Source organism: Triturus cristatus, chromosome 4_2 (genome assembly GCF_964204655.1).
Source record: "Triturus cristatus chromosome 4_2, aTriCri1.1, whole genome shotgun sequence".
NCBI classification, from domain to species: domain Eukaryota; kingdom Metazoa; phylum Chordata; class Amphibia; order Caudata; family Salamandridae; genus Triturus; species Triturus cristatus.
Genome location: NC_140586.1, coordinates 188,347,119 through 188,369,886, shown reverse-complemented (window position 1 = coordinate 188,369,886; position 22,768 = coordinate 188,347,119). Strand labels below are relative to the sequence as shown.

Genomic DNA, 22,768 nt, shown 5'->3' with positions numbered 1-22,768 from the left:
TGGTAGGTGGAAAGATTTTTTAAAAAAATGTACTTCTATTTGAAAAGCTCATTCTAAGTTCCATTAGAATATAGGCAGCCACGGCTGCACACTGTTAAATTTCTTCCAATTGAGATATGCGAAGTTGCAAATTAGCGCTCTGTCTACCTCTTTGCCAGGCACTGTTGTCTGAGAATCTTGTTATGCATTAAAACCCAATGAGGCCATGCAGTGTGGAGAATTCTGCTCAAATTAGGACTTTTTTAAAGATGAAAACCTGTTTCTTCAGGACATTGCTAATCTGATAGTCACTAGTTGTACATTCCTTCCCTTGTGCATTTCCCCAGGTGTCAGTCTGGATCCGAAACTTTTCATCAGCAGTACCCCAGCGATTCGGTAGGCAGCGTCAGTTGGCTCTGCATCCGTTGTTGGAATTGTGCGCGCTGGAAATGACGTCGCGGGACCTATAAGGACGCCACCCGGGCACGCTGACGTCAGTTATTTCTTTTTCGCGCCATCGTAAGCGCTGACTTGGAGAGAGCAACACCTTAGCCATTTTTTGGCTAGCCTTTTTTCGACTTTTGTCGAGATTTGTTTTTAGTCTTGGACTCCTGGTGTCGTCAAGATGTCCCAGCATAGGCCCGTATTCAAGCCCTGCGGATCCTGCCATCATGTGATGTCTGTGACGGATCCTCACCTCATGTGCCTTTGGTGCTTGGAGCACAACCATGACTCGAAGTCATGCTCCGACTGCTGGCTCATGAATCTGAAGGCTTTGCAGGAGCGGTCCTGAAAGCTGCTGTAGGCCTGGCGGTTGGCTCCATGTCACTCCCGTTCTTGTTTGAGAGGAAGTAACGGTCGCGGAGCCCACACTCCTCGTCCCATTCTAAATCTCCGAGGTGGTCAGGTAACCGCAAGAAGTTGAAGAAGCATCGGTGTTCCTCGACTTCACCCCGTCCTTTGACCAACACGACGCGGGTCATGGAGTGTGTTCGCTTGAGGCCTCCGTACCCGGAGCCGCTTTATGAGATGAATCCGTGCCTCCCTACTTTTCTGGGAGACGGAACATCTTCTGCCCAAATGCTGAAATTTTGTGGCCCTCCACCTCCTCTTTGGGCAACCTGCCTCCACTGGTGTGCCTTCGGGCCCCGTGGAGTTGGTTGGGGCCCCCAGACCTTCAATGCCGGCGGCTTCGGCCTCCGCTCCAGAGGACCCCCGCGGATCCATGTCAGATCTGGACTGACATCGGACGATCTAACTCGACCTTCCCCGGCTTTGGTCCCGGAGGCGACGCTCCTGGCGTTGACAGTGCCCCTGGTCGACGTCGACCCCATCCTCATCCCCCATGTGGACACGTAGCCGGACCGACGTCTGCTCCGACACTGAAAGGGACTTTTGTTCCTGTGTTAATCCTTGGTGTTGATTTTGTGCCAGGAGGTGCTGAAGAGACATGGGATGGGCAGCTGGACTGTTTAACAGACCAGCTTGAAGATCCTGTGGACTGGCGGATGGACCTGGGTGAGGCCAGTGGGTTGGACACTTCCCCTGACACTGGCTTGCTTTCTCTCCCTACCGTAGCCACGGAGGAGGGAGCCTCCTACGGAGTGTTGGTGGTAAGGTCAGCCCAGGGCCTTGGCCTCAAGCACCCTTATGTGTCCGTCAGGACTAATCTCCTGACAGAGGTGTTTCAGCCTGGGCTTCTACTTCCAAACCCCTTTTGCCCTTTAATGAAGCCCTCACTGATGTCATTCTGGGCACTTAGTCCAAGCCCAGCACAGGGGCTCCTGTGGAAAGGGCAATCGCCCTCTGCCTCTCGCCACCCAGCATTGCTTACGCAAAATCCTTTCGTTGAGAGTTTAGTTGTCCAGGCCTCATCTTCAAAAGGTGCATTCTCTTCTGCACCCCCGATAGGGAAAACCAAGAAGCTGGATCATCTTGGGAGGAGGATGTTTTCTTCCTCCAGATTGGCATTGCAGTCTGTGAATACCAATTGCCTCTTGAGCCGATACTCCCTTACCATCTGGGATACAGTTGCGCAGTTGCTGCCTTTGTGGAGAAGGCCCTGGCTGTTCTCTCCCAGGCAGTTGCAGATGGGAGAGAGGCTGTGAAATTCCCCATTAGTTGTGGGCTGGACACCACCGACTCACAGGGCAGAGCGGTCACCTAGTAAGTAGCATTACCACGCTATGCCTAGTTGAGGACTTCTGGCTTTTCAGGGTATGTCCATTCTACCTTGATGGTTATGCCCTTGTATGGCACTCACCTTTTCGGCGACAAGGCAGACTCAGGCTTAGGAGCTTCAAGGAATCTCGAGCTTATGCCAGATCAGTGGACCTCACGACTACCCTCCATTCCCAGTCAGTCTGCCTTTCGGCCCTTTCATGACTACGGAATCTGTGCCCAGCCACGTCCGGTCCATACCAGCCACCAAGTCATGCAAACTGTCCAGTCTCTGCGAGGCCTCGGATGTGGGTTCCAGCATCCTCGTGGGTCAGGGAGCCAGCAGGTAGGCCAGTCCACCCTTTACCCCTCTGCCTCCAAACCTTCCTAGTCCAATGTTTCAGGCCCATCATCAGCCAGTCAGAAGCAGATTTTGCCATCATCTCCGCTGGCAATACATCATGTCGGACATGTGGGTTCTTTAGATAGTCCGATGGGGCTACTCCCTCGCCTTCGAGACTACCCCCCCCCCCCCCTCAATGCCACCTTCTTATGACCGCATGTCGGAGAATCATTTGGCACTTCTCCGCGAGTAAGTTACGGCTCTCTTGGTCAAACGGGCGATAGAGAGGGTCCCTGTGCCAGAAGTTAGACATGGTCATTATTCACACTACTTTCTGGTGCCCAAAAAGTACAAAGGCCTGCGTCCTATCCTGGACCTCTGAACCCTCAACTTCTGTAGTAGGGGATCTCTGTGTATAGTCATAATCTAGTGAATAGTCCCGCCCATGTGCGTGGACCCCGGAGCAATAAAAAATAATCTCTAAAGGTGACTAATCATGCAGACCTGCATACACCTTTAAGAGAGAATTTAATTTAAAGACAGATAATGCAGCCTATACCCACAGGCTACACTGTCCAGTACTTCAACTAGAATTCCACCAACATCCACAAACAGCACTGCCTGTCCAGCTTTTCTCCACATTGGAAAAAACCCTGCCTCTTCCAGCAAAAGCCTCTGGAATGATAGAGAGGAAGGAGTGGACAGACAAGCCCCATAGGCTGCCATTATGTGGCTTAAAACAGGATACTGTGCCTTTAAGAAAACTTTCCAGATTTCCAGAACTTTCCCCAGTATCCCAGAATGCCCAGCAGGTCCCATTTACTTTCAGTTCTTTTTTCCGGCTCCTTCTAGCAGGACCCTGGAGCATTGAGCTCTCCCCTTTTCAAGGGTTTATTGTAGTTTTTTTGGCAATTTTTGTCACTTTTTCAAGTGCTTAGTGGCTGGTACTGTCAACATGCCTGGCTTGTTCGACAAGTGCCTGGAATGTGGTAGAAAGAAGGCTAAAACTGATCCACACGAGGTGTGTATAGGTTGCCTTCCCCAGTCCCACGTGCCTGAAGGCTGTGATATCTGCCACTCGTTCTCTGCCAGGACCCTGAGGGACAGAATGAAAATCAGGCTTCAAATCCTGGAGGAGAGAAGGCTGAAGGCACCAGGTGGGTCTGGAGGGGCTGATTTGGCCCATACTGAGGCCGCTGGGGGGCTCCCCAGGGGCAGGAAGACCAGTAAGCGTTCCCACTCCCCGTCGACGTCGAGGAGGATGACCACCATCTGTTCGAGGGAGGGAGATCGCCGTCGGTGAAGAGGAGACGGTCGACGTCGCCGTCGATGAGAAGATCGACGTCGAGACGCTCGAGGTCAAGAAGATCGCCGTCGAGGCACAGATCGCCGTCGAGGCACAGATCGCCATCGCCGTCGAGGCACAGATCGCCATCGCCGTCGAGGCACAGATCGCCGTCGAGACGGAGGTCGCCGTCGAGACGGAGGTCGCCGTCGAGGCGGAGGTCGCCGTCGAGGCGAAGGTCGCCGTCGAAGAGAGAGTCATCGGGATCGGTGTACTCTGTGGTGTATACGCCTCCTCGGATGCCTACGCCACCGCCTCCTCCTCCTCCACCACCTCCGACTCCGCCTCCACCACCACCGCCAACACCACCGCCACCTCCACCGCCACTGCCTCCGCTGCCCCCACCTCGTTCATTACCACGCACTCCGTTGGGCCCGCCGGCAGTTCCTCCGCGGTCGGTTTCCCTTCCGAGGTACCCGACTCCGCCGCAGGGGACTCCGAGGCCGCGACATCCACGGTCGCCGGGACCGGCTAGACCAGCGGGCAGACCGAAGCCGAAGAGGTCACGCTCCTGCTCTCTCAGGAGGAGAAGATCGCGGAGCCATGGACGGTCATCGTCGGACTCAGGACGACGCCGTAGGAGGCACAGGTCCAGGTCGCACACGCGGTCCTCGACCAGAGATTTTTCACCGACGCTGTCGGACTCGCCGGGGACTAGGGTGTCTCCGGTGGACGATTTGGTCTCTTTCCAAGAGGTGCTGTTGAGAGGGGCAGCAAAGTTGGGTATCACGGTGACAGTTCCAACACCCACGACGTCCGTGATATTCGAGACACTTCATAAGAAACATCTGTCTCGCCCTCTACTGCCTCTTGTACCAGGACTGGTGGAGCCCGCGTTGGAGCTGTTCCTCACTCCCGCGGTGACGAAAGCCGCCCCCTCCAGGCTCATGAAAAAGTATAGGGCCCCGGAGTCGGACCCTACCTTTTTGAGGGTGGACCCGAAGCCGGATTCGGTCATCGTGACGGCGGCGAGGAAACAACATGCGACCGCTCCTTCATCGACGGTCCCGCCTGACAAAGAAAGCCGCTGGCTGGATTCTGCGGACAGGAAGGTGTGTGGGACCGCCGCCACCACCATGAAGGCGGCGAGTGCAGGGGCTTTGTTGGGGCGTTACGACCGGGCCCTGTGGGAGTCCCTGCAGCAGTATGCGGACCTGCTGCCCCGGGACAGGAAGGAGGACTTCTTGGAAACAGTGCGTGAAGGCATGCTGGTTTCGAATCAGGTGATCGGCGCGGCGGCGGATGTCTCCTTGTTGGCCGCCCACGCCTACTGTCATGGCGTCCACCAGAGGCGGCATTCGTGGCTGCGCCTGACGTCCCTCAAACCAGAGGCGCAGCACAGAGTGGCCAACCTGCCCTTTTCGGGGGAAACACTGTTCGGGAAACATGCGGATGATGAGATGGCCCGCATGAAGGCGGAGGCGGAAACCCTGACGGCCGTCGGGTTGGAGAAGGCCGAGAAGAAGAAGCGCCCGTTCCAGAGGCGGTTCGGGTCTTCGGGCAGAGGGCGTGGGCAGGGTTCGGGACAGCAGCAGCACCAACAGCAGCAGTTCCGGAAGCCCTTCCAGAAGCGCCAGAGGGGTAGAGGAGGCCAGCAGGCGACTACCACTACCAAGGGCCCGGCGGGGTCTCGGCCCTGAGCGGCTACTTCCCCCTCAACCGTTACCCACTCCAGTGGGGGGAAGCATTCAACTTTTTCCGGCAGAGTGGAGAAAAATTACTCCGGACAAGTGGGTGCTGAATATTGTTTGCAATGGATACAGTCTTCGGTTTATCAGCCCGCCTCCAGCGATTCCGCCGGTCAGCTCTCGGTTCCAGCTGAGAGAGCTCCAGGCGGAGGCAGACATCTTGTTGAGAAAAAAGGCGGTAGAAGAGGTACTTCTGTCTCAAAGAGGAAGAGGTCTGTACTCTCGGTTCTTCCTCGTTCGCAAGAAGGACAAGAACGAGTTCAGGCCCATTCTGGATTTGCGACAGGCAAACAAATGGATTCGCAGAGAGAAGTTTCGCATGCTATCGTTGCACCAGATTTACCCTCAGCTGCAACGGGGAGACTGGCTCTGTGCCATAGATCTACAGGATGCGTACTTCCACGTGCCCATAGCACGGAAGCACAGGAAGTTCCTGCGATTCCAAGTCGGCGCCAATCACTATCAATACACAGTACTGCCATTCGGGCTAAAGTCTGCGCCCAGGACCTTCTCGAAGTGCATGGCGGTGGTGGCGGCACATCTGCGAAAGAACAAGGTGTTTGTCTACCCGTATCTGGACGATTGGCTGATCAAGGCTTCATCCTTCTCGGAAGCGCAAGATCACTTCCGATGGACGTGCGCTCTCTTGCACAAGCTGGGGTTACACGTCAACATGTCCAAATCGGTCCCGACTCCGGTCCAGTGCATACAGTACCTGGGAGCCTCCATCGATACGCGGTCAGCAAGCGTGTCTCCTTCGGAGGAGAGACGGTTATCACTCCTTCGGAAGGCTCAGGACCTCAGGACTGCTCCATCGACGACAGTGAGGAAGGTGTCTTCTCTACTGGGATCGATGGCCTCCTGTATCTTCCTCGCGCCTCACGCACGGCTACACATGAGACCACTGCAGGAGTGCTTGGAGGATCAGTGGGATCAGAGGACAGGCTCTTGGGACGACAAGATACGACTGTCGCTGCATGCTCTTCAGTCTCTGAAGTGGTGGTGTTCGGCGGAAAACCTCCTCAAGGGGGTTCCCTTCCACAAGGACATTCCCACGACGAGTGTCGTGACGGATGCGTCTCTCCAGGGCTGGGGAGTGCATTCCGGGGACTTGCAGATTCAAGGAAAGTGGTCTTCTTTAGAATCGACGTACCACATCAATTTCCTGGAACTCAGATCTGTCTTCCTGGCACTGAAGGCCTTCCTTCCGTCCTTCCAGACCAACTCGCTGCTGATACAGACGGACAATACAACCACGATGTATTACCTCAACAAGCAGGGGGGGTCGAGATCGCGCACTCTGTCGCAGGAGGCGCAGGCGATCTGGCGCTGGCTGCTGGCCCGAGGACTGACTATTACGGCCACGCATCTGCCAGTGGTGCAGAATGCTCAGGCGGACGCCTTGAGCAGGCTGATTCAGGAAAACCACGAATGGGTCATAAACGACGAAGTACTAGGAGAAGTCTTCGCAAGGTGGGGGACTCCAGTCGTAGATCTGTTCGCCACCGCCGAAAACAGCAAATGCCGAGACTTCGCATCCAGGTACTACCAGCGGGGGACGCTGGGGAATGCGCTATGGATCGATTGGTCGAACAGCTTTCTGTACGCTTTGTCCACCCATTCCCCTGATTCCGGCAGTGCTCATCAAGCTGTCCCAGTCCAGGGCGCGGATGATCCTGATCGCCCCGGAGTGGCCCAGACAGTGGTGGTTCACGGACCTACTTCACCGGTCTCTCCTTCCTCACATGCGGTTGCCGTGCAGGCCGGACCTTCTCACGAAGTTCGGGGGGCGGATGGTGCACCCCAGCCACTCGTCTTTGAGTTTGGCGGCATGGCTCCTGAAATAGTGCAATATGGCCATCTGAATCTACCAGACGATTGTATGGACATACTGAAGGAGTCTAAACGACCTTCCACTAGAACATCCTATGCTTACAAGTGGAAGAGGTTCTGTATCTGGTGTAAGTCCAAGAACTTTGATCCGACGACATGTAAGGAAGATGTCATCCTTCCGTACCTTTTACATCTGGCGCAGTCTGGCCTTAATTTCCATTCCATTAAGGTTCATCTGGCTGCTTTGACTGCTTACAGGAAATGCCCTTCACAGACTTCCTTCTTTCAGATCCCTGTGGTCAAGGATTTTTTGGAAGGCTTGAAGAAAGTGTTTCCTCCCGTCAGACTTCCCTCTCCTTCCTGGGACTTGAATGTGGTGCTGTCCAGACTGATGAAGGAGCCTTTTGAACCCATTCACAAGGCTTCATTGCAGCACCTATCCTGGAAGGCGGCGTTCCTAGTGGCCATTACATCGGCCCGCAGGGTGAGTGAACTTCAGGCATTATGTTGTCAAGAACCTTATACTGTATTTCATGCTGCTAAGGTTGTGATGCGTACTCACCCTAAATTTCTGCCTAAGGTTATCTCTGACTTTCATGTCAACCAAACCATAACTTTACCTACGTTCTTTCAGAATCCCTCTTCGCCAGCGGAAAGGTCTCTCCATTCCCTGGATGTTCGGAGGGTGTTGAAATTTTATCTGGATAAGACCAAGGATATTCGTAGGTCTGACCAATTGTTTGTTAATTATGGCTCAGTCAGGACTGGTCTTGCGACCTCTAAGCAGTCCATTTCTCGGTGGATTGTGTCCTGCATACAATTGTGTTATCAAAAGGCTAATAAGACCTTAGGGGGTAAGCCTAAGGCTCATTCCACCAGGGGCAAAGCTGCCACGACGGCTTTGCTGCGTAATGTTCCTATTGCAGAAATCTGTAAGGCGGCCACTTGGAAGTCGGTCCATACATTTGCTGCGCATTACTGTCTGGACTCGGATGCCACGGCAGATGCTCAGGTTGGGCAGGCTTCGCTGCGAAATTTGTTCGCACAGTAGTGGTTTTTTGTCTTGTTGTTCTCCACCGCTGTTGTTGTGTGGGGATGGGCTTGCCATTCTATTCACTAGATTATGACTATACACAGAGATCCCCTACTACAGAAGGAGTAGTTTCTTTTCTGTAACTCCAGTTCTGTAGTAGGGGTATCTCTGTTATAGTCATAAGCGCCCGCCCTCCTCCCCGGTGGAGAGATAATTATTCATATGAAGAATGCTACAGGTCTGGCGTGCTACGCCTTCAAAAAGAACTGAAAGTAAATGGGACCTGCTGGGCATTCTGGGATACTGGGTAAAGTTCTGGAAATCTGGAAAGTTTTCTTAAAGGCACAGTATCCTGTTCTAAGCCCTGCATTATCTGTCTTTAAATTAAATTCTCTCTTAAAGGTGTATGCAGGTCTGCATGATTTGTCACCTTTAGAGATTATTTTTTATTGCTCCGGGGTCCACGCACATGGGCGGGACTATTCACTAGATTATGACTATAACAGAGATACCCCTACTACAGAACTGGAGTTACAGAAAAGAAACTACTCCTTCTTCCTCCAGAAGGAGAAGTTCAAAATGCTCACTTTGGCCCAGGTCCTGTCTGCCCTTGACCCATGAGACTGGATGGTAGCATTGGACTTGCAGGACGCTTATTTCCAGATTCCTGTCCTGCTAGCCCATAGACATTACTTACGGTTCACAGTGGGCCACAAGCACTTTTAGTTCACCGTGCTCCCCTTTGGCCTCACCAATGCCCCTTGGGTATTCACAAAAGGGATGGTGGTGGTTGCAGATCTGGGGTGCCAGCCTTCCCCTATATCAATGACTGGCTGTTGAAGACTGGCTCGCCCCAAGCGGTCGTCTCCCACCTCCAGACTACGGCAGACCTCCTGCACTCACTGGTGTTCATTGTCAACGTGCCAAAGTCATACCTGATTCCCTCTCAATCGCTCCCTTTCATCGGGGCGATTCTGGACACAGTGCAGTTCGGGCCTGTCCTCTCAAGCAGCGATTCCCGGATATTCGGGCTATGATTCTGATGTTTTAGCCTCTCGTCTGTATTTTGGTGAGAATGAATCTGAGGCTGCTGGGCCTCATGGTCTCCTGCATCCTTCTGGTGGAACATGGCAGATGGCATAATGGCATATGCGGGCAGTGCAGTGGGACCTGAAGTCCCAATGGGCGCAGCATCAAGGGAATATATCCGACTATGTCCCGATCTCGGAGGGACTTGCACACTAACTGCAGCAGTGGCTACCAAACCAAGATTGGGTCAGAGGACCCCTCTCCCTTCCCCAACCAGATCTGACAGTGGTGACGGATGCGTCACTCCTGGGATGGGGCAGCCAACTGGGAGAGGTGATGATCAGAGGCGTTTGGTTTCTGGCGGAGTCCGGTCTCCATATTAACCTTTTGGAGCTCCGGGCAATCAGACTGGCGCTGAAGGCATTCCTTCACTCTCTCAAAGCTAAAGTGGTGCAGGTGTTCACCGACAACACCACCACCATGTGGTACTACAACAAACAGGGCGGGGTTGGGTCGTGAACCCTTTTTCTGGAAATGGTTGGAACATCAGGGCATATCCCTGGTGGTTTAGCACCTGGTGGATTCTCTGAACACCAGAGCAGACTAACTTAGCCATTGGTGCCTGGTCAATCCTGAACGGCATCTCCCTCCGGAGGTGGCACAAAGTCTCTTTCAGCGGTGAGGAAAGTCTTGGTTAGATCTGTTTACCTCTGAAGAGAATGCGCAATGTCAGCAGTTTTGCGCGTTGGAGTTTCCAAGGCAGCACTCGGCAACGCTTTGTGTCGTGAGTGAAGCTTCGGCCTCCTACTCCTTTTCACCTATTCCACTTCTGCTCAGAGTGCTCCAGAAGTAATTCTTGTGGCTCAGGATTGGGCACAAAGAGTCTGGTATTCTGACCTTCTGAGCCTGGCCATCGATCCTCCGATCAGACTGCCCCCCTCAGGCGGATCTTTTGTCGCAGCAACAGGGGACGGTTCTTCACCCGAACCTGTCCAGCCTCCACCTCCTTGTGTGGCAGTTGAGCAGTGGCAGTGAACAGCTTTTGAACTTCCACCAGAAGTCTGTGATGTCATCTTGGCAGCCAGGCCTCCCTCCACTAAAACGGTATACGCTAGTAGATGGAACAAAGTGGTGGCATGGTGCATAACAAAGGCTGTTGATCCCCTTTCTGCCCCTCTTTCGGAGGTTCACTTGTATATACTTTCTTGGGCCCAGCAGGGTTCTGCGTTGGGCACCCTTAAGGGTTATTTTTCATCTATTTTTGCCTTACTGAAACTTCCAGATCAGCCTTCTTTGTTCTAATCTCCATTTGTGCACAGATTCCTTAAGGGCCTTACTCACTTGTTTCCTTTCATAATGCCCCAATGGGATTTAAATTTGGTCTTGACTTTCCTTATGTGTGCTCCCTTTGAGCCTCTTCTTAATTTCCCTCTCAAACTTTTAACCCTTAAGGCTGCTTTCCTTATTGCCATCACCTCTGCTCACAGGGTTAGCGAACTCCAGGCTCTGTCTTCCAAGCCTCCCTATCTGTCTGTTCATCCAGATAAAGCGGTACTTCGTACAACTACTTTGCTCCTTCCTAAAGTGGTCACACCCATTCATGTGAGATAGTCCATTACTCTGCCCACCTTTTACCCACCCCAGCATCCCTCCAAGGAAGAGGAGAGACTAAACTGCCTGGACCCAAAACGTGCTGTCTTTTTATCTGGATCTTACAAAAGACTTCTGGGTGGATGAGTGCCAAGAAAGGTCAGACAGTACAGAGAAGGACCATCTCTCGATGGGTTGTCGTCTGCATTAAATTGTGCTACACATTGGCAAAGAGGAACCTCCTGCGGGGTTGCGCGCTCACTCTACTAGAGCAACAGCGGCAACTACTGTGTTAGCACGAGGAGTCCTAGTCCTGGATATTTGACAGGTAGCAATGTGAGCATCTCTGCACACGTTTACCAGACACTACTGCCTGGACAGCCAAGTCCGGAGGAACGAGTACTTTGCCCTTTCGGTCCTCCTGGACTTTCTCATGTGATCTTGGTTTGCAGACCCTCCTCGGGGATTGGTATTGCTGGGGTATCTATTTACAAGGTAAGGCATCTACAACTAGAGTCTCTATCAGATGAATAAGTTACTTACCTTCGGTAACGGTGTAGCTGGTCGAAACATGTTCTAGTTGTAGATTCCTTATCGCCCCGCCCATCCTCCGCACTCTGGGATCTGATGTCTAGGGATAGAGACCCCCCCTAAAGGGCCCTAGTTTTGACACACCAGTGGTCAGTGTCTTTCGTGGCTCTGCGCTTCTGGTGTGGAAAGTCGTGCTAAGAACTGACGTCCGCTCACCCTGGTGGCATCTATATAGGTCCCGGAACATCGTTTCCGGTGAGAACGACGACGACGGATGCTGAGCAGACAGATCCCACCTACTGACGCGCAGGGGTACTGCTGATGAAAAATCTCCAGATCCAGACTGACACGTGGGGGAAATTCACAATGTAAGCAATCTACAACTAGAATATGTCTCTACCAGATGCACTGTTACCGAAGGTAAGGAATGGCGTGGCTTGCCTGCAGCTCTGGTTTTAGAGTTTAGCTCATAGGTTAATGCTTCTCCACAACTAAAGGATTCAGACAGCGGCACCAAGGGCAAGAGGATTCTGGAGTTCTGGTTGACCTTATCTGTTCTGTTTACAGAGATTCCCTCTGATAATACCTAAAGGAGTCTCTTTTTTTGATGTTTATTAAAGATATGACCTCTAGGTTTCGGGGATATGGAAAGCATGCTTAATCTATGACCTTTAACCGTCTTCAGGTAAGTAATTGTTTGTTCTCCGGTATCCGCCCTAGACTAGAGAATAAAGCCTTTCATCCATTCGATGGGGCTTTTCATTCTTTGTGAGCAAAACAAACAATAGAGCGTGAAAATACACATACTCTTAAATTCCAATGTCTATGCTTTGTTGAAGCTCATTGTGGTTCTTCCTAAGTCTGTGGCTTAGAGAGGGTGGTTCCTCTGAGTGTTTTTCCCAGTATGTGTTGTCCTACTACTGCGCACTATTTATGAAGAGCAATCCTCTGCTTTTCTTCCAGAACTCCATCTCTGTCCTCTGGGACACCCAAAATTCCAACATTCTTCCCACAACATCTATTCTCCAACTCATCAACTCTATAAACCAAGTGAGTTACCTCTGTATTTTTCTAACATCGGGCATTTCAACTACATGCTTCACTGCTCTGTTCTCCTTTCTTGTGACCCTGACACACGTTTGGGTAGCTTTTGACAAGTTTGTTGTCATGTTTTTTTTTGGTATTGTTCAGAGTGTGTTGGAAGAGTGATGGGGCTTGGTGGTTTGGGAGGGTAGGGGTTTCCATGTTCTGGTTAAACTCTGGCTTGTGCACACTGCTTGGGTTGAGGGCATGGTTGGGTGCACCCTTTATCACGGACAGTACTGCAATAACTCTGTGTTGTGCTTTCAGGAGAGCCGAACCTCCAGCCAGCAGATGGATGACTTGTTCGACATCCTGATACGGAGTGGAGGTGAGAGACTTCTTAGGAGGAGAGGGAGGGTGGCTGTGGACATTGAGAGGTGAAGTTATGGTCTTCTGTGGAGGTAGGCCTAGGTCTCGGGTTGAATAGTTGCTGGTGAGCGGTCATAGGTGAATATGGGGGTACAGAGTTTAGGTTTCAGGTGGAGGAGGGGAGAGTGCCTCTGGGCACTCTGATATGAAGGTCGGATCATGATAGTAAGTAAGCTTGAGTCTCAGCAGGAGTGTGCTATGAACAATCTGAGGTGAAGGTGGAGTGTGGAATGTAGGTAGACTGGGGGCTCAGGAGGAGGGTGCTGGTGGATGATTGGTCATAAGATGGAGCTGGGTTCTCAAACTAAAGGCACCTTCTAAAAGTACAGGTTAACATTAGGTTCAGATAATAGGAGAGCTTGTGTCTTGGACAGAGAAGTGAAGTAACCTGTGGATGATGAAAGTTAAAGATGGAGTTGCGAATGTAGGGGAGCCGGAGTCTCAGGAGAAGTGATAGGGTAGGGTACTGATGGGTAATCAGATGTTAAGGTGGGATCTAGAGTGGAGTTGAGCTGTGGTCGCCGGAGGCCTGTTGGTGAGTGCAGTGGACAATTGCCACTAAACATGGGGTCGGGAGTGAAAATTAACCTCAGTCTCAGGAGAAGGGTGCTGTAGACAATCTAAGGTGAAGGTAGGGTCTGGAGTGCCTGGTTCTTATGCAGAGTCAGGGAGGGTGCTGGAAGACAATAAGAGATGAATGAGGACAGTGGAGTTTGGGCGAGTCTGAGTCCCGTGCATAGGTTTTACGTGGTGCAAGTGGACAATCTGAAATTAAGATAGGTTTTGGTGTGAAGTTGAGCAGGGGTCTAGAAAAGTGTGGAAGGGTGCTAGTGGAGGATCATTGCTGATCGTTAGGGCTGGAGTGACTGTGAGCCCAGCTGGGCTTTAGGGGCAGTAGGAGTGTTTTCAACAAGGATGGTTAAGAGCTGCCTTGGATAAGGATATCAATTTTCTATCTCCCCAATCTACCCCATGCTCTCTCCTGAGCCACAGTCTGTCATCCCAAAGTTTGGTTACAATTATACTTACTTACATCCTTTGACTTGCCATAGTGAGTGGACAGCTATTCTTGAATTTCACATCCTCTGTCCTTCGCTGTTGTCTCGTTTACCACAACCATGAGATACTTCAGACTGTAGACAGCTTCTGATCCCTGACCCACTAAACCCACATCTAGGCTAGAATTTGACAACTCCTGTCACTCACCCTCTGCATCTCACTTTGTATCCCTTGAGAGATGACCGACTGTAGGCTGTTGAGGGACCTGAGGCCAATTTGTCCTCATTTGAGCTGCAATTTATCGTCCTGGGCCACTCGCCAATAATGTATCACTTTCCATCTTTGAGAGACGGCATGTTCTTAAAGACTCCTGAGCCCACTTTGTTCCCATTTGAGCTGTAATTTGATCTCCTTGACAAACCACATTTGACATTCTGTCTTACCACCCTGAAACAAGAGGGAAGAGTAGAAGGAAACAGGAGATAGAACAGATATCGGAGAAATCGGAATATCACTCTGCTTTTTAAGTTGTATCACCATCCCTCCTCGCCTTGTTTCATGATGTCACTTAAGTATTCCAGCTCAAGGCCAAGCCTTGGTGACCTCAAAACTTCTCTTAAACTGGAATTGTGAACTCTCCAATCTGGATCGTGCCCCCAAACACTCTGAAAAGAAAATGAGCTGTGGGAGAGGACGTAACGGCACGAAACTTAGTGCCCTCCCTCTCCTTATTCACATGATTGTATCATGGAGAGAAATAAACACTGAAAAAGGGTAACACCCAAGAGGCCTTCTTATGATCCTGGTGTTGGAATTAACTTAGTCCCTCTCTCATCACCACTCTTGAGTATTGCATTAGAAGTTTGAAACACATAGTTTAAAAGACATGAAGTTTGAACCGAAGTTAAAAAATAAAAAAAAACTTCCAACCTCCTCTCTGCAATACATGACAATTAAATTAATTGTAATCACTTGAGCTAAAAGTTTTGCACTGTTAATTTCAAACGTTATGCTTTTCCAAAATATAATTACATAGGTGTAACCTAGATTTCATACCGTGATCTCGGAGGATGTGAAAGTTGTCCTGCCCTTTGTTCCACACTTTCAAATCCCCATCCTAAGCTGGGTCTGCCAGTCCTCACCCCACCGCCTCTCGACTAGTTTGGCCCTTTAGGGTGAAGTGTTGATGCTGAAATGAAGATGTGTGCCAGTTTGAAACCGAGAACACAGGACTAGGACAAGTGTTTTAACATTTTAACAGTACAATCCCCAGACTTCCCTCATGGTGATAAACAGAGTTAGGATGACACATTTTGATATAATGATGCCTCACAAGATGCAGTTATGTAGGGCACGATGCTACTCACGCACTACTGAGTAATCATCTTCCATTAGGAACAAACTGTGTCCCCATCGCCAATTAACTAAGGCACCAAAGGAGGTGTATCCACAGGAGCAACTCTGAGAGCAGACTCCCTGCATTGGACAGATGGGGTGATGGGTGGCTTCTATCTCTAGTCTCGTTTGAGTTAAGGATGAAATAATCTGAGTGAACCAGACTAGACTGCAGTCTTTTCACAACACATGCAGTTTACAGTGCCACAGAACTTCGAATGATGTTTACTTGGGTTAATATATAATTTGTGGTAAGCACTTGCGGTATTCACTCCGCGTTTATTAGGATGATTGGAAACTATAAACGTGATAATTGTGGTCTTGAGCAACTAAACCAATGTGTTTTGTTTCAATTCATAAATATAGCGGTGCACCCAAGAAAAAAATATAAAGAAGTCAAGTTTATTTGGTTTTTCTTTATTTTATATTCTAGATATCTTTTATCTTTTCATTATTCATATCCAACATGTTACAACCTCAGCCAACGTGTTTCGTTCACGAGGGTGAACATCTTCGAGGCTTTTCAATCCATAGACCCCAATAATTCATCATATTTCCACTAACACCATGATAAGGCCTCCTTTTCTTTATTTCGCACAGAGTATTTCATCAATCTGTATTTAAAGAGTGCATCTGTTCTGCCCAAATCCTTAGATTTAGGATTAGGCAAACCCCATCATGGACACCTGGGTGAATTTATGTTCTCTGCATAGCTGAGGTATCTAATAGCAGCAGATACTAATAGGGTGTGCACCGTGTATGGATTTCAGGGAGGGGGGAGGTGTGAGTTGGTTTCCCTGCAGCTTTTTGAAGTTGTTCGGAGACAGTGTGTTTTGATTTAATGTTCTCTCCATAGAATAATAGCCGCTATACCTGATTACCCTTGCCAACAAGTTATATAACTTACATTAGCCACACCAAAACTAGGACTATATACGTCAACGCAGACCAGTTAGGAAGGTCCAGGGGTCCTGACGAAAGCCATGTCACATTTTTTGCACAATCAAGTAACTTAGAAGCAGGTTACTCATTTGGTAAGAGATTATGGAGGTGTCCCAAAATATCTAGTCACCTTATCCCTTTGCTCGTAATCTTATAATTAGTAAATATCAAATAAGTTGCCCACATTTAATCTAATTTTAATTTACTGAGACCTGTCTCATCCAAACGAAATGCTCAAGTGCTCTGGTTCAGCCTGCAAAGCAACAGTCACTGCTGATGGTGGACCACTCCATGTATGAAGCATGCCGCCATGTGTGGGTGAGTGGCGGTGTCTTTTTAAAAGAAAACCATGCAAGAGTGGTAAGGGTTACATTAGAAATGTCCATTACGTATGGTTGAAATAAAACCCTAAACTATAAGGTAACAAGTCTTATGAGTAGTGTATGCCGAAGATATGCGCGCCATTGGTTGTGCTAGAGTAAATGCAGCCTGCTGATCCTCCTCTCTTTTTCTCCCCCAGAGATTCCTGTTGACTTCAAGCAGCTCTCTCCATCAGCACCAAAGGGCCCTCTACCATCACCCTCTGAGACATCAGAGGCCAGAGGGGATTTGCCACCATCCAGTCACCTCACTGGAGAACAGTATCCTGCTAGCCCAGCTGGCTCTGGTGAGCCCTCTTCCACCTCACCCCAAGGCCGGCTGGAGGACTTCCTAGAGAGCACAACGGGTGTGCCGCTGCTGACTGGGGACCAGGATGGCACAGCCCCCCTCTCTCTCATTGATGACCTGCATAGTGAGATGCTAAGCAGTGCGGCCATCTTGGACCACCCGCCCTCCCCTATGGACACCTCAGACTTGCACTTTTCCCATGACGGGGTGGGCAGCCTTGGCCTGGACCTGGCTGATGCCAACTTGGACAGCATGGACTGGCTGGAGCTTTCCGGGGTGCCGGCCATGAGCCTGGCGCCACTCAGCACCACCACGCCCAGTGTCTTCTCCACAGACTTCCTGGACGGCCATGATCTGCAGCTACACTGGGACGCTTGTTTGTAGATAACCCTCTTCTCACCCCAGTCACAACATGGTCAATCTCCGTTAGCTCAATGAGAGACTGAAAGGAGACAACCCGTAGGGAGGTTGTGTTGTACTAAACCAAAGGATAAAGTGAGGAACACCCTGTGGTGCTAGTGGAATCCAAGGAAACCAGGAATTGTGGTGAATTAAGTAGGTTGTCTGCTTCGGGGCAGAGGTGGTGGGGAAGAGAAATGGAGGTCTTTGAAGCTCCTTTGCTCCTTTCACTTTGGACTGTAGGTTCCCTTCCACGAAAAACCCAGCTTCCTTGAATGTACTCCCCACTACTTTCTAAAGCTCAGAAGTAGAACTCCCTCTGCAACAGGGAGCCTCACTACATACAAGACATTATGAGCTGCCAGGAGGCAGTACATCTCCCAGAGTGCTTGGGTCCTTGTCCAAACCTTATTGAACCGTTTTATTCATTTGTGTTCATGGTTAGCTCTACGCAGCTAAGGTATTCTTTCCCCTTCTGACGTGAGACTATCTAAAAGATGCACTATTCAGCAAGTTTTTTTTATTTTATTTATTTTAAATTGAACGAACTTCTGGCTTGCTCAAGGCTGAGTGTCACTGCTGGAATCCTCCCTCAAGCTACATTTGGTTGAAGGATACCTCACCAGCAGTTCATAGGTCACGTTTCTCTTGCAGTAATCTGCTAGGTAGGTGTTTGTCTTATCTGGGGCAGGCAACAACCTTACATCCAGCTATCTTGACTCTACATTTAACTGGAGCTGAGACTTGCTGAACTGCTGATGTGGTCTTCAAAGTAAAACAAAAGGGATTCCATTGCTTTCTTACCTTTCAATTACTCAAACTTTGATTGGATAGATTTCACTGGTGCCTCTGGTCCTCTTCCCCAAGCCAAGCACAGAGGCTAGAAAGCTCTTCTTTTCCACTAAAGTCTTGAAGTGGCCGTAGTAGCCCAGCTTACAACATGGATTTTTAGTGACTACAAGAGAAGGTTGATCCCTCCTTATGAAATGAAAATCCTCAGCAATTCCAGCGCCTTGGTTGACACTGGTAGTCTATGCATCATCACCAATGCCTTCAGCATTCCTTTGCGATAAGGAATTCTCACTAGAAGCAGAGGGAGGATCCCTTTGAGATGGTGTGTTCCCTTGACGTGCAGTCAGGATCGGCGTGACCCCTCTCCACTGACGAATATGCTCTCAGCAGAGAGCAACCGTTGCCAGTAGACCGAGGTGAAGCGGCCGTCCGATCCATTGTTCTCAGACTCAAGTTTTGCTGAGAGCAAAATTTCATATAGGGTTGGGGTCATAGAGGATTTGAACTATCCCGACGGATGCCTGTTTTCATTCCCTCTCTTAGTCTCCGCCAGCATACCCAGCTCTTCCAGATGCCAGGTGCATAACTGATGTTGCTTTTATGTGGTCCTCTGTGTAGGGGGATGACTATCTCTCATGGCCTCTGAAGAGGAATCATAAGTTTCAGAACTCTCCTGCATTTACCAAAATAAATTCAAGAATGCCTTGTTGCTCGCAGTCTGGCACATTTCCAGAGTGTGTGCTTGATTCTAGCTACACGGGACAAGTGCAGACAATTTATGGCCCCACCAATGGAGCTTTTTGTTGAAGCACTCCTTCCACCCTGGTAATATTAAGGGTTACAGCGATGTCCTTGGGGGACAGCCCGGGCTTCAGGAAATGATCCTTACCTTAGCCCTTTCTGTAAGCAGTGTTAATCTTTTGATTATGTATACCTCACTAGAGGTGATGCGCTTCTAAAATGTGTTAGAGTGCTGTTGGAGAAGTGTATGTCTGTAGATACTGCTCAAGAGGAGCGAGGAGATTATAGACCTCTCAAAGGAGCTCTTTATTACTCCACCATCATCCTGAACTTCAGGTCACTGCACCAACACCCGCAACAGTTAATGAAGTGCTGCTGTCCTCTCTCTTTCGAAAATCTGTAATGCAGATAATTACAACTACTCACAGGCTCCTTTTGTGGGCTAAAGATTAGGGATTTCTTGAAAAAGTGTTTTCCAGAAGCAGGTAATATCTGGGGATTATCTGATCTCACCAAAGAAGCTCAAATGTCACTTGTTTCTACTCAAGTAAGAGGGCAAGACAGGAGCTCCATAGAAGTGAAACCTTGGTGCTAGACCCTTTGCAGTCTACTTCGGCTAGTTCAGAAAATGAAAATAATCAAATAAGCAGTAGTCTGTAGCGTCATCTTGGCTTTGGTAGTTGTTATACTCACACCAAGTGTCTCAGAGTATTTCAGTTCCAGGTCTCAGGAACTCTTGAGCCAGACTAAATGCAACATTATTCTCCGCTAATGACGCAGTTTGTAGGTGCGCCTCTTTAAAGGGTAAATGACGGCCTGAATCTTTGGATAAAGTTTTTGAAGTCATCAAGGTAGAATGAAACGACTCCACCAAGAAATCAAAGATTTTCCACTTGGTATTTTGAAAAATCGTGATGCTGTCAGGCTTGCAAAATGGAATGAAATTCCTTGTTTACATTGAAGTAGATTAAGCCCCTTTGTGCGATTTCTGGATTTAAGAATAGTATTTGGGGGGCGGGGTCTTAATAGCTTCTTTTTTCTTCAGTATTTGTCTTGAAATACAATTTCATTGACATCTCATCTCGCTCTTAACTGCAGATTGTACACCTCATCTCAGACAACTCCTCTATTAATGCACATGGTGTTTGGGTTTTAGCTTCCCTGAAACGGGCTTTCATACTCGTTAGCAGGACCTATCTCCGATTGATAACTTTCAGGCTCACTTTCTTGGTGTCTTTTTCATACGCTGAAAGGTTCATGAATTTCAGGCTTTCTCTTCCAACCTTCAATGCAGTCTTTCAACATGAAGCTGAAGGAGATAGGACAGACCTTAATGTTGCTCCTAAAGTTGTATAGTAATTTGAGCTACATCAGTCTGTATCTGCCAGGTCTCTGGATATCAAAGGCACTTTAAGTCAAGAACCAAAGTACTACGGTCAAATCCTTGCAGAAATGCAAGCCTGTGTTGTATGGCCTATCAGCTTACATTTCAGTCTTCGACACAGAAGGAAAAGCCAGTCTGCTAGTGGAGTTCTGTCAGGCAGCGACATAGGCCTCTGTACATAACTCTCACTAAGCACTATAGTGTGGACTCTGACACTAAAGTTGATGCCAGCTTTGCAAGCACAGGCTCAGGGTATTTTCATTGAAATTATTGTTGTGCTTCTCCTGAGTGGGTGCTGCTCGGTTTTGGATTTTTGACATGTGGCTTTGAGTTTGAAGGAGTATCAGAATACTGCATTCATATTGTAAGTTTTAACAGCCCACCTTGGAAGCATTTATCAGCTTCACACTCAACACTGTTGCCACGGTAGATAATGAACAGAGGTACCATGTGTTGTGTTGAAGGAATTCGTGGGAGGATTCCTACTGTGGCATCACTTTTCCTGGAATAAATTTGACCTGGAAACACACTTAAAAAGGGTTAGGGTAGGTGAAGCCCCTTCTGTAAACACTGCTTTGTAGGCAGGTAGTTAGCAGGCTCAGGTATATAGTATTTGCTCAGTGCTGTACAGCAAGAGAGATGAGGGATTTCCTAGCCTGATTGTTCCTGGACTGGGGCCCCTGCTACTCTTGGCCTAAGCTATATCTACTCCACAAAGATGATGAAACTGCATCGACCCATGGCATTCCCAAATTAGTAATAATTTGCTACATGTAGTATCACGAGGCCTGATGATGAGTTCTCCTCCCTGGGTATCATGTGGCAGGGTGATGCTTCCTTTGCCTGAAGCATTCCTAAACCTGACAACATCTCTTCTGTCTGTGCCATCCCGGTGCTTGGCTATACCTTGTAAGCTTGGACTCTACTGAGCTTGGCAATATCCTTCTCTTCCCATGGCGCTCACTGCCCTGGCATTATCCATCTTGTTACTGCTGCAGCGCTTCTGCTCATGCCATGTAAGACTGGGTATAACCCTCCTACCCGCACCATGTCTTAGGCCCATTCCACCCCAAACTGGGCATCCATCCTCTCCATCTGGCGGTCCAGACTAATGATACTTCCTCTCTTGTTACACCACCTGGCACTTTGTACTTCCTCTTCATGCAGCACTCTGACTTTTAATAGCTCATCTCCCTGTTGCATTCTTGGCTCAGTAATAACTCCTTTGTTTGCAGCTCCCTTACAAAGGTGAACTCCCCTTTGCTCCAGGAATTGTGGTTTCCCTTTTAACCACATGGGGGTGAGGAAAGAGAAATGTGTTTCTTATATGGGTTCCTTAACATTCTGAAGAACAGTTGTAGGGCAGTAGCCCTCTGGATTGTTCTGTAAGATGGGCAAAAGAATACCAACCACTCATAGAGCTGGGGGGACCCAGGGTAGTCTAGCTCTGGATAAGAGGGCAGTATAGATTAAACCGGTGTGGTGACTGGACTTTTATAGCTGGTGGTGGTAGACTGGATGTGCATCATGTTTCACATATTGCTGGACTACATGCAAGACCCTCGGTACCATGTAAATAGAGACCTCTTGCAGCTGAGGCCTGTACTTGAGTCTAGAAGGCTCAATGTGCTTGAGAAGAGGATCCTGGAGGACTCTGGTGAACCTCCATGGAATCTCACACAGTCTCTTCCCACCGGGAAGGGATTGGGGGGGGGGGCTTATACCACCCCCGTAGAGCCCAAAAGGTGAAGGGATTTTTATTGTGGGTGGGGAGAGGGTTTGGATCGGAACTGAATGAACTGTGGAATATAATTCTGTGCAAATCTTTTATAAGTAAGAAATAAGAAAAAATAAAAAAAATAGAGATGAATCTCAGCAAATAATGGCGTTTCCTGAATCTGTGTGTTTCCAGTTTAGAGGAGGGATGCTTAATGTCCCAACCAGGGAGGGCCTTGTTTGTGAGCCTGAATGCAGGTTTGCATGTGTGTGTTTGTGATTATGTATGTGTGTCTACTGATGTGTTTTTATGTGCCTTTTTTGGTCTCACTTACAGTCAGTCAGGCAGTCGGCTTTAGCGAGAGAGGACATGTCGCCAAACACTACACATAATATACACATTCTGGTGTATAGCCCAATACCCTCCCCCCGCACCAGAATAGAGATGAAAAGAATGAAGACATACGAAAAGAAGATGATCTCATGAGCTAGCCTGGACCTTCAAACAGTCAAGGCCACCTGTTTGCTGGGTTGGTATGCCCATACAATATAGGACATGATTGCGGAGATCTTGCCTATAGTTCCAGAGGAACTGTGCTCCAACTTAGCACAGGCCTGGACACGATCAGCCTTTTAGGGAAAGCATTAAAAACTAGCATGGTGCTCCGATGCCAAGCATGGATGAGACCGACAGGCTTCTTGGGTGACGTTCAGGCGTCGCTCATAAATATGCCTCTTTGCAGGTAGG

At 49.2% G+C, this 22,768-nt stretch overlaps 1 protein-coding gene across 1 annotated transcript in view; it reads left to right on the top strand.

Annotated features, from left to right (window-relative positions):
* MRTFA (myocardin related transcription factor A) overlaps positions 1–22,187 on the top strand; it is a 235,698-nt gene extending 213,511 nt beyond the window's left edge. Inside the window, exons 16-18 of the mRNA XM_085601073.1 lie at positions 12,495–12,581; positions 12,882–12,942; positions 16,840–22,187. Of these exons, the coding sequence (XP_085457199.1) occupies positions 12,495–12,581; positions 12,882–12,942; positions 16,840–17,372 (681 nt within the window). The 3' untranslated portion in view covers positions 17,373–22,187. The remainder of the gene's footprint in view (positions 1–12,494; positions 12,582–12,881; positions 12,943–16,839) is intronic.
* The last annotated feature ends 581 nt before the right edge of the window (positions 22,188–22,768 follow it).